The sequence below is a fragment of the Puntigrus tetrazona genome, chromosome 9 (assembly GCF_018831695.1).
Source record: "Puntigrus tetrazona isolate hp1 chromosome 9, ASM1883169v1, whole genome shotgun sequence".
Lineage (NCBI taxonomy): Eukaryota > Metazoa > Chordata > Actinopteri > Cypriniformes > Cyprinidae > Puntigrus > Puntigrus tetrazona.
Genome location: NC_056707.1, coordinates 17,728,444 through 17,740,832, shown reverse-complemented (window position 1 = coordinate 17,740,832; position 12,389 = coordinate 17,728,444). Strand labels below are relative to the sequence as shown.

Below are 12,389 nucleotides of genomic sequence, written 5' to 3'. Positions count from 1 at the left end.
AGAACCGAAACATCATAAATGGCAAAATTGTTTAATAATTTTCTAATCCTCACAGTGTATCAGTAACTTTCTTTTTTGTGTGTCTTCAGTGTTCCACAGAACTAAAAGAAATTCATACAGGTTTGGAATGACACGATGGAATATTTATGATGTCAGTTTTCATTTTCGTGTAAACTATGCAGGTAAACACAATGGATGGCTAGTCCATCACAGGACTGACAAAAAAAACATTTACACGTCGCATATGTTTATAAAGTACTTTCACTTTGAATGCGTTAAATCCCAGCCTCAATCCATTCAAAAACACGTGTACATAGAATCCTATACATGGTAGTCAGACTTATAGGCATTCGCATCTGAACTTTTCATATATATATATATATATATATATATATATATATATATATATATATATATATATATATATATAAAGCAAAACAGTTTAATGTAAGATATATTTAAGCCTGGAAAATTCTCTGTTCAAATTGGCAAGGGAGGCAAAAAGTTCATTTTGGACCCTGCAGACAGGATGGAAAACCATGTGGTACAATAAAACATCTTGACCTCCTCCATTAGCTTGCACAGAGCTAGTTCCAGCATGTCAACATAAAATACAGATGTACATGATGTCATAGGCCAGCAGATTACCTGTGTGTTGCAGGATTAGCTCCAACAGCAATGCTCAGCCACAACCACTCGATCCGTCAAAGGTCAGAACACTTAATGACTCAGCTGAATGTGTGGCCAACTTCAACTGAACTTCAATCGGATCAAATGGGGCGTGCAATAGAATGCCAACAAAAACAATGAAGCCTGCCACACAGGTGCTAGATGAATCACCTCCAGAAGCCGGGCTACTGCTCTTACCAGAACCCAAGTGCTTTGCTTTGTCATCTCCCTTGTCATTTTAAACCCCTTTTCAGCAAGTGCTTTAGCTCGGGATTAACATGCATTATTGCTTCCCATTTTATAGAGTATCACATGGATAATTGTAAGGTCATCTACAAAGCAGGGGCTGTTATACTGAGACCACTGGACCAATTCCTTGGTTGGGAAAGAGGAAACACCTGAAGCTGAGGCATGGGTTTATATACAAAAAAGCCTGTAAATGAGTTCCATGTGGCAGCTGTATATATAAAATAACACAGTTTTTGAAGTAAAACTTTCCAGACATTGACGAAACCACCTATGAAAATAAATGCAGGCCAACCCGAGAACGTCAGTCTTTTAGTGGGATGGAAGTGGTATGCAACCATAACCCTGTTTTCAAACCTAATTCATACTTAACCAACAGAGGCCAATAATGTCAATAATCACCTCATTACAGTACGGACTTCACAGACACTCTACAACCCAACAAACACTGACCAATGGAAACAGATGCAGAGGGGGTAACACACAGATCCAACAAAATCCGATGAAGATGTCTGTTGCTGTTGCTTTTTTTTTGTGACATCCTTACTGCGTATCTGGATTTGATCGTAGAGCTCACGGAATGCATCAAAAATATCTTAATTTGCGTTCCAAAGATGAACACAAGTCTCACCGGTTTGAAAAGACATGTGTAATTAATGACAGAATTTTTTATATTTGAGTGAACTATCCCTTTAAGAACACATCGAAACCATCACTGAAATGTGATCGATTTTAAATTTTCTATAAAGGCAGCAACAAACTCGCTTGATTTCATTATTTGTTTGTCAGGTGTGAGTTCAGGTCAGTTAGGATATTTTTTGCCATTTAGTTGAGTGTAAAAAGGTCCCAATTATACTGAATTATCCTTAGCGTTTGAAGCTGCAATGAAATCGCTGCTCTGAAAACTTTAATGAAAACTAGTCAAAGAAGCAAGTTGCTTACCATTTAAAACAGCCTCAACATCTCAAATGCTACGATCATGTCCTACAATACTGCCTCCGTGAGCAGCTCCCTAGCTTTCGTAACAGAGCAGCGATATCTGCCCTTTCCTTGAGTTTCACCAAAACATTTTCCCTATGTAGTGTAACAAATCAGCATTGCCTTTGCATGACTGAGGTCATTTGAACAATCACTGTTTGTGCCTTTATTGACTTTCCTCCAATAGCAGGTAAAAATCACAGTTGGACAATAAGCCAGCACAGCATGCCTAGATATAATCTCATTTAATTAGGCTCTGGGGGCGTCCTCCCGATTTCATTATGAAAGGATAGCGCTTAACCTGTTTTTTGGGGCATGCTCTCTTAAAGGGGGAAACATTTCCAGCAACCTTGAACTGTTTATAATAGCCGATAAATATCTAAAGCGAGAGTCGCGGGTAAGATAAAAGAGGGTTTGATATAATGAAGTGTGGTTTGAGTAAACTACTTTTCAATGATGCCTTTCCATCTGCCTGCACCGGTGCTGTAAACTCTTCCTGCGATACACTGGATTAGATGGCAAACAATGATTAAAGGTTCACTAAACAACTGTGGAAAGAGACATTTTATCAAGCATCCTAAGAGAGCATATAAGACACATTGATGACTCCCCAGCAATTGACCTTATATTTTTATAATATGTGATAAGTGAATGAGCAGTGCTGAGAATTAGGATGCAGTACGATGAAGATATGAACGCAAACACTTAGCAGAAGAACACGAGCCTCAGACTAACACTATTCAGATAATCTCTTTGCAGGGCGGCGTGACATTTACATTCATCTGATATGATGAATATGCAGCTTTTGAAAATGGCATTTTTTTTCTCTGTGTACACACCTGGATGAAGGAACACCGGATCCAGCGGACGCATGCTATGAGGTATTTTTAACTTAACTTTTTGATGCATGAAGTATTCATTAAAACGCAGGAGAAAACAATCACAAGTGAGTCAAACGTTCGTCCATTGCAATAGATGATATTAAAAGAAGACATTCAAGGGGCGCTGGGTGCTTCAACATTTGTAGCCATGCCAAATGTATGTTGTCATAAGTAAAAAAAGAGTACTATGACATATAAAGTGTCACGTTTAAGGGTCAAAGGTAAATTATTTGTGTTGATTTATATGTAACAAACACCCTGAATGGTTAAAATGTATCTTAAAGAACTGTCAACTACACTAAATGTCATGCATCAAAGGCTCAAGTTACATAAAATATGGATGTTAATATATATATATATATTTTTATATAAGTGATCAAATTATGATGCACTATTACCTGTTGTTGTTATTAAACCATAAACCTTTCTGTTAAGCGAAAGGCAACAGAGCTGCAAAATTCTGCAGAGACCTTCTTTGTTTACAAATGCTGTTTTTGGTTATAAAAGACAACCTTGCAATAACTGCCTAGTTGTACTTTATACTGTGTATGCATTCAGATATGATACTTGAAACCAGAGTCTCTTTTTCATCCCGCGTCTAGAATTGAGCGCACTGGGGGAAAACAATCTTGACAGATTTGTCTGTGCTACAAGCTGACAATCTTTGCTTTATCTCAATCCGACGGTGAACAGGGATTTGCAGCAAGTGAACAAAACCCCTGCAACTAGTTCAAGACTCATTGATCCCTGCATCAAGATTCATTAAATATCTGCCCTTATTGATTTAGATTTCTCTGACAGTGTCACTCACAAATGCTACTTTTCAGCCAAAAGCTCATACGTTACGCAAGCCATGTAAAAAAAAAAAAAAAAAAAAAAAAGACATAGTGGTATTCAAGAAACTTGTAACATTCACAACTAGTGGTTAGAAGTTGCCAGACATCAATGATGTAACAACACACTGGCTATGTTTCAAACATTACAGGATGGCTCATAATTGTTGTTTTTTTCCTGAAAATAACAAAAATGGCCCAACAGAAGGTCACGTGACGATTTCATTAGAGTTTAGATCGAAATTGCCTTTTTCAGCAACTATTGGCCAATAATAAAACACACAGCGCACTGACATCCATTCAAAAACGAAACAACACGACGCTAAAGTAACGCAATAAACTCTTCCTAAATAATACATAACGCCAATAAGGATACGCGATGACAAAAATAAGAGCAAACTGACTTAATGCAAGGAATTCTGGAAATACGGTACAAATTATAAGACGACTTACACTAAAAACAATTCAATCGTTATTTTACAGTTTAATGCTAAATTTAGCCTACATTTATTAGTAAATAAGCCAATTCACGTTTAAGACACACAACGAATATGTATATAAAAAGTCATTTTATCGATCAAATTCTTACGTACTCGTTTTATTTCCACAGTATATCGTGACTCTGTATCATCCCCATACATACTTAATATTTCTGTATGAAAATTCACAATATGATTATGACGGCTCTATTCGTACTCTTTTGGTTCAAGCACGCCACCGGTACACTACACCAGTAGACACTACCTTCAGGGAATTGAATTACACCATCGACTACTAGGCTACACAACACGCGAGTGAAACATTCCAACATCAGTTCAATTCAATGCAACACTTCGGGGAAAAATGCTCGCGTCGCGTCAAAAACGTGTAGCGACATCAGGCGCGTGGCGAGAAGAGCTGACAGATTAGAAGACGCTCCGCGAGCTCAAGTTTGATCGTAGAGCTGCAGCGTCTGCCTTACCTTGCTCTGAATCAGCGTCCCTCAGTGTCTGAACATTTGAGAATATATCCCCGAATCCCAGTATGACGAGAAAGGTGAGGATATATTCGGACATCGTTGCTGAGTGAGGGCGAAGGCCACCGCACTTCTTTTACTGAAGTCCGATCCCAGCCCTCCGGTAGAGCGCCGTTATTCAGGAATGACAAGTGAAATTTGTCTGCAGAGCGCACCGACCCTCCTTCACTCCTCGCATTCAGATGGATTTCTAGGCGCGCGCACACATGAGCTCACAGGCGACAGTGTGAGCGGAGAGAGAGAAAGAGAGAGAGAGAGAGAGAGAGAGAGAGAGAGAGAGAGAGAGAGGGATGGAGGGTGTGCGGATAGATGGGGACAATAACGCACTGTGAGCTTGACTTTGATCGGTTTCCAGGCACCTGACGTAGCGCAAGGAAAGCAGGGGTACGTAACATGGGGAATTTCGTTTTAGCGTCAAATCTAAAGGTTGGGGGTTGCTCGGGGAACGTGACAGCGGCGAGCGACGCGCGAGTTGTTCGGTAACTTTAAAGGGGGTCTGCTTACGATCATTTTCGCTGCGCAATTTGTCGAGCTTCGCCTCGCGCAAAGTAAATTCGTGCACGGTAAACTAACTTGAATACGTTTTGAACAAAGTACAAAGTTTTCTGTCATATAAATACGAAATAGCCTCATGAATGACAACACTGTTTGTTTTGTCGGCCGATGTGCGTTACCTTTAGCGACCAAACGCAATTTCCGTTCACGAGCTTCGCCTGGCTGAAAATATCAGGGTTTTTTTTTACGTTTTTCGAGCATCCCACTACAATTAACCCACTAACGCTAAACCTGCTTGCTTTAGTCCAGGTTTAATTGGTCGTATGCGTTTAATTGGAGTTTTGTTATTTTTCGCCCCCTGCTGCCGAGCGTTAAATGCCGTCATCAAACTGCAAAAGGCGGTTCAGAAGCGGCATTCATAGGATTTTTTTATTATGAATATATATATATATATATATATATATATATATATATATATATATATATATATATATATATATTACATTTACATTACATTCACAAAAAAGCATGATTGCTCAGAGAAACCATAAATTGTTAAGGTCAGTGAAACTGCATATTAAAAGGATGCCCTTTAACACTACTAACATATTTACACAAGCTTTCCATGTAGACTTATAATAAGCAATAACAGCCCAAGGCAAATTCAATTTTACACTGGATCCGGGCGCTATGTTGATAGTAGATAAAAGATAGTCACAAACTGACCCAAAGTGGTCGATTCTAGGGATGAACATTCACTCTAAAGCAAAAAGAAATATTTAGTTAGCGCCTTGTCTTATCTGCCAATGGAGCATTTTAGATCATCCATTAAACTGTCAGCGTTTAATTAAAACAAAACTGTCCATCTGACTTTACGTTATATAACTTTAACTCAATAAATACGCATTAAACACTGATTTAAAATCATTTTTATTACCTTTCTCATAGAGACAGCAGAGAAAACTGTATGCACTCTGTGGAACACGGCTTACTTTGAAGACACCCCAACATGCTGTGACTTTCTGAATGATAAGTGTTTAGTGTGTCTGTCTGTTTGTGCTCCAGTGGTCATGGCTACATGTGAAGATGCTGCAGACATCTATTGAAGATTGTGTTTTCAGTACACAGAATGCAAGGTCTGCCATAGACTGCCCACACACTCACAGCCAATGGCTCGCTCCAGGGAAAGCACTTGTGCCTGCGCAGCAGTGACCCCCTCCAAAGCACAAGCGGTACGGAGGCTTTCAGGATGAAACTTTCTTTATAAACACCGCTCATTTTTTTCTCGAGCATAGTCACAGCTGTGTTTGGCAAAAACCTTTCATATTCGCTTACACTGAATTTACTACCTTCTCCGCTGCTAACCTGATGCAACCGTGTGAAGGCGAATAAGTAAACATGTCATATGTGTAAAAATGAAGATGCGTTGCACTGCCTTTAAAAAAAAAAAAAAAAATGCAACAGGCTTTAAAATAATTAGAATAATAATTTACTTTAACAAATGCATTGACTGAACGTAAAAAAAGTTTTACATTTACTGAATCTTATGTTTTCTATGAATCTCATGCATGGTTAAAGAAGAGCTTGTAGTCAAGATGAAGACAAACACACACACACACACACACACACACACAACACACTAAAAACTCAAATACAATTAGTCTGATTTTTGTAGAAGGAAAACAGCACAAAACACAATTAATGTTACAACTACAGCGTAGATCAATTTAAAAACAATGCAATTAGCAATGCCACCATTTTTTTATTTATGGCCAAGTGCAGGCTGGGAAGATAAGCAAAGCAACTGGGATTGAACCACAATACCATTTTTTGTTCAGTTTGATCTCATCATAATTTTAAATTCCTGCTACACCTTTTGATTTAAAAAAACACATCATGTTTCTTCCATGAAAATGTCCATTCCCCAATGTCTTCTCACAGCTTACTTGTTTTTATGTTGCACGACTCTCATTGACTTTTTTCCTTTTTCCATATTCAGTTGCGTATGTTTCTCCTGATTCAAATTAGATGGCTTTTTCACTGGAAAAAAAACAATAGAATACTATTTTAGCCGGAAGCAATGGTTTGGAGTTAAAACGTCTTAATGATGGATTTGTGCAGCTTTTCTCAGAGTTGTGTGGACAACTTTTGGATTGTTGTGATGTTTTTACTTTTTTTTATTTTTATTAGCTGTTTTGACGGCACCCGTGAGGAGTCATTGGTGAGCAAGTGATGAAATGCTAAATTTCTCCAATTTTGTTTCGATGAACACACAAACGAACCAAAGGGTGAGCGAATCTTTTCAAATTTTTATTTTGGGTGAACTATTCCTTTAAGCAAACCTAAAATACATTACTTGCACTATCTTTGGTTATTTTTCAGCATCATTTACTGGATCTAACAATTACTTCTCATAGTGGAGTCCCACATACAATGAGTTGCTGTTGTTATCTGTGAAGCCTTCAGTTGTGTGCCTTTTGTTTTTGGAGCCATAATAAAGTGCTTGAGGTCCAGTTTGGAGTAATTGAGCTTCTTCTCAAAATGTTCAGCCCTTTCTTAAAGGTCAGCAATTAAAAGGATTGCAGTTTCTACAAGTTAAACAAGGTCCAGTGTCAAGCAGCTATATTGTTAAGACTCCAGGGAGAGAAGGTATCAAAATCTTACCATCTGTAATTAAATAATTGCATGTCAGTGATTCAAACCTCATTAAAAATGTTGCTCTGGCTTCATTATGAAGGTTGCATACTTTTGACACACAAATCTGAAAAATGCACTAATTGGTATGGCATACTACAACAGAACTAAACTGTCGGCTGTAACTGGTCTTAAGCATAGTAATGATGAGAATTTAGGCAATCTTTGCAGTGCAACATAACTAATTAATATTTCTGCTCTGTTAACTCAGTTTTAAGAGTATATATATATATATATATATATATATATATATATATATATATATATATATATATATATATATATATATATATATATATATAATAAAAAAGTATAATGGTTTCCATAAACATTAAGCAAGTATTTTAACATCGATGATAATACGTTTGTATGAGGTTTTTTTGCAGCAAATCACTACATTAAAATGATTTCCGAATCATGTGACACTGAAAACTGGAGCATCTGAATATATAAATAAAAAAAATCACAGGAATAAACTACATTTTCATATATATTAAAGTGGAAACAGTTATTTTAAATTGCATTATCGCATTATTTTAAATTGGTGAGCAGCTCTAACCCACTGAAAATTAGTGTACATTTAGTTATTTTGTCAACAATTAAGAGTACACGGTTAATCTTATGGCTGACAAGCTTTAATTCAGATTTCTTTCTAACGTCTTTAAGAGTATAATTGACTATTAGTTCTAGAGCTACTCTTGTGTGTCATGATAAAATACTAATTTCTAGGAAGCAATATTGCAAGATAAAATGACGTCATCTGCGTTTTCCATGCCACTGCTTATAGCGTCAATGAATATTCTGTCATTTTGGGATTTGCATCACCATTCCTTGCACTCTCTCGGTCTGTCTTCTCACCTTTAACCTTAATTAGCAAGACAGGAACACAGAGAGAATGGCGAATGCAAAAATGCAAAGCCCTCGTACTAATAATTATTCTAGCGACGTCGTGGAGGGTTTCGGCCCTGTCAATAGCTGTGATGCTCACTGTGAACCTCCTGGTCCTTCTGAAGTTCCACAGGCCCACTGGCACATGTGTGAACATGACACCTCAGTGCCCCACTGACATCACACCCATGTTTAATCAGGACCCTCTGTGAATTTTGGCACACACACATTTGCGGGGGCAATGTGCAATAATACAGGCTGATACAGACTTTTTTTATGTTCTGGTGTTGTGTATTTTAAACTAGTTTGTAAAAGCATGCAAAAAGTATATAAATTCTTAACCAAAAAGTACTAAACATCACTGCTGTCAAACAATTAATCACGATTAATTGCATTCAAAAAGGTTTCCTTTATAAAAACATGTTTGTACAAAACATATGTGCGTATATTTACACAGCATGCACACATGTATTACGTAAGTTTTACAAAAACCTTTATTTTGGGTGCGATTAATTATTTGATCATTATTATTTAGTTAACAAATTTACCAAAAACTTAATATAAAGTTCTTTCAAGCTGTCAATTCATAATAGAATGCTAAAAAAATGTATCACAGTTCCCACAAACATGTTTTCAGCATTGATAATAAGAGGAAATATTTCCTCGAGCACCAGCAAATATCAGAATCTATGACTGGAGTGAAAATCTAATTCAGCTTTGTTAACAATTTTACATTTTCTAATATTTTAATTGTTAATCGTCATGTGAAATACGCACGTATATGCTAAACATTCAAGTGGCGATGCAGTCATAAAGCAAGGTACCGCTCAACTTTTATGCAAATGAATCGCAAAAATATCCTGCCGGCAGCCAATCACTGTGAGGTGAAGGCAACGTTGCGACATCTGTCACGAAGGTTTCAAAGTCTGCACACAAGCAGTGCTGGAGCTTCTTAAATTAAGACTTGTTTTGGGTTATAATGAAATGGAGAGATGCTGGAAAGCAGAGTTAGAACGAATAGGGAGCTTTGGTGGGATTTCTTACAGTCTCTCTAAGTGGAATGGCTTAAATGATGCATTCCGAAGTCTTGAAGGGATTGTTAATCACGGGCGGCGATGACAGCTATTTGTTAAATGAATTGCTTCAGTCGAAAAAAATGAATAAACAATTGATTTAACCTGCAAGCCCGTAACAGCAGTGCATCCTGGGATAGTCAGCACACAGCATGTCCGTGCAAATTCTGCCTACAACATGTGTGCGTGTTCACAATTGGGATGAACGAAGGATGATTTAATAGCTCAAATTTAATAACAGCCCTTTATGAATTTAAAATATGACATTCGCCACCTCTTCACACCAGGAGGGCTATCTGTCATATTTACAAGCTGGCTCTGGAGACATAAAAATTTCGAACTTAAAATTCAGAAAGCATAGATAGGGAGCTTTTTTGTCATCCTGTCACGATAGCCTACGTGACTGTCTCTTTAAACATCTGTATCAGAGGCTTTGAAGATATTATTCGAGCTCTTATAAACAACAAATGAGGAAAATGACATAAAAAAGAGGGATTTTAAACTCATGCTATAGTTAATTGTTTAAACACTCTAACAAGCCATGACATTCAAACTGTTTGTTTACAGTCTGAGTTAACATTTTTCCTTGCAGTGTGCACACACAAATACAGAGACATGCATGAAATTGTCTCTGAGCTTACTTTCTGTCCTCACATGCAGTCACACACTCTTTCCAGGCAGACACGGGGAAGTGCACAATGTACTGAAAAATGCTTGACTTAATACTGCCATCTACAGAAAACGATGGATCTTAGTCATAAAATCTCCCCACAATTCTTCACATTTATTACTCGGAACTGAATGAGGAAAGTAATGTGCATTACTTCATGGCCTTGAAACGATGAGAAGACAAATATGGACGAAGAAATAAAGACTATATTTCAGCTGCACAATGTAGTTAAACCAGGAGGCTGAAGCAAACCATGGAAGCAGTATGTCTGTGAGACATTACTTGCTGCATTCTAATATCACAGACAGAAGTATTGCTGTATAAATCAGTTGAATGTTTTTTGGTGGATTTCAGGCGAGTCTTTTGGCACTTAGTTCCACTTATTGTGTCTAAGTGCTTTTCTCTGAAATTTTACAAGACCATTTAGGACCAGACGCTTTTTTAGATATATTTTTTATAATATGCTGAGGTGCATCAAAGTCAGATGAGACGTTATCAAAAGAAAAAATTCAACTTTTTCAATCCCCTTCTTCAAGTTGGTATTAGTTTAACCATCAAAATGGTATGAAAGATAGATAGATAGATAGATAGATAGATAGATAGATAGATAGATAGATAGATAGATAGATTACAATATATGATGTTATGTTAATGTGTAGTGCATATATATATATATATATATATATATATATATATATATATATATATATATATATATATATATACACACACACACACATATATGTACATATACATATAGATATAAAACTGCAACTACTTTTGATAGCCAGTCAAACATCCTGAATGGCTCAAACATCTTAAATGATGGTTGATACTCTCATTTATTTAGCAATTGTTCCGATTCATCATGTTACGGTGCAAAGCACTCGCTTTGTGAAATGAAATATTCCATCTGTCATGCGAAACATCCGATGGCAACGTCCATAAAGTCACACCAAGCCTGAGCCTGAGCCCTGCCTGTGGTGCAGTAGAGAGCAGTGGGGTGTAATGAAAGAGGGTATGTCAATACCAGCATAGGATTTGGCCGGACTAGTCATTTTGTTCTTCGCTGGAGCTCTTTGACTGTCTGTCCAATATGCCGGAGTGAAGCTCTTTATGAAAGGAGTTGTGTCAGAGCAGGCTGCCCTCATTCCTCCTCTGCAGTGTGGTAATGATGCTTTATCACTTTGCCTGTGACAGGCCTGTTTCCCTCTTTTGCTCAGTAATAAAGGTTGGCTGAGCTCCAGAGGGGACCTAGGATGCTGAAGGGATGGACAGATGATGCTCAATGGAATTGAAATTTAACCTAAAGGTATTTTCTCTGATCTGCACTTATGCACTCACGGGTGACCAGGCGCACACACACACACACTCCGAATCTTCCTCCGTGGGCCCTACTACCATCGATTGGTCATGGATGAGCAGTTTAGCTGGAGGCTGAGACAGGTTTCCAAAGCACAATCACGGCTGGTCATCATCCTGGCGGGCAAGGAAAGAGAGAGAGAGGGAGACAGATGGAAAAAGCGCATATGAGAGAGAAAGAAGCCTCGGAGGGAAGGAGCAGAAGATGAGTGCGGAGCCATGGGACGAGGATGCTGTTAGATACCTCGCTAATGACTGATGAACCCTCGTTCCTCGCTGATTGAGATTAAGAGGCTCTGGACAGCAAGCCTGCAGGGGTCAGCAATGAGTTAGGTCCCTTTACCTCTTTCGACCTCTCTACCACCATCCATCTCATCGTCTTACTTTCTCTCCCATTGGCCCTCTTCCCTTCCAGTGAATCACTTAATGCTTTCTAAACCCTCCAGAGGCCCACAACACCAGATCTTGACTCAGGTCTGTTTCGCATTGCATGCTTAAGCAGTATGTAAGTGAATCAGCACATTAAATGCGACAGCAGGCCAAAGTTCACGCTGGCAGCGTTTCTGCTGCTTACTGAAAATAAGG

At 38.0% G+C, this 12,389-nt stretch overlaps 1 protein-coding gene and 1 long non-coding RNA gene across 8 annotated transcripts in view; one reads left to right on the top strand and one right to left on the bottom strand.

The window, feature by feature from the left end:
- Nucleotides 1-4,827, bottom strand: part of lrp1bb (low density lipoprotein receptor-related protein 1Bb) — a 228,239-nt gene extending 223,412 nt beyond the window's left edge. For all 6 annotated transcript variants that reach the window (XR_006251816.1, XM_043249358.1, XM_043249353.1 and 3 more), the window contains exon 1: nucleotides 4,569-4,827. Coding sequence is in view for 4 of the 6 variants with exons in the window: in XM_043249353.1 (XP_043105288.1) it covers nucleotides 4,569-4,662 (94 nt within the window). In the remaining 2 variants the exon portion in view is untranslated. The remainder of the gene's footprint in view (nucleotides 1-4,568) is intronic.
- An 86-nt stretch (nucleotides 4,828-4,913) lies between these two features.
- LOC122352098 lies at nucleotides 4,914-7,630 on the top strand. 2 transcript variants are annotated; one of them, XR_006251849.1, is made up of 4 exons: nucleotides 4,914-5,006; nucleotides 6,066-6,349; nucleotides 7,308-7,405; nucleotides 7,500-7,630. It is a non-coding gene; the product is annotated as an uncharacterized LOC122352098 (long non-coding RNA). The 2 variants fall into 2 exon arrangements; XR_006251848.1 differs by having other exon boundaries at nucleotides 7,308-7,630.
- The last annotated feature ends 4,759 nt before the right edge of the window (nucleotides 7,631-12,389 follow it).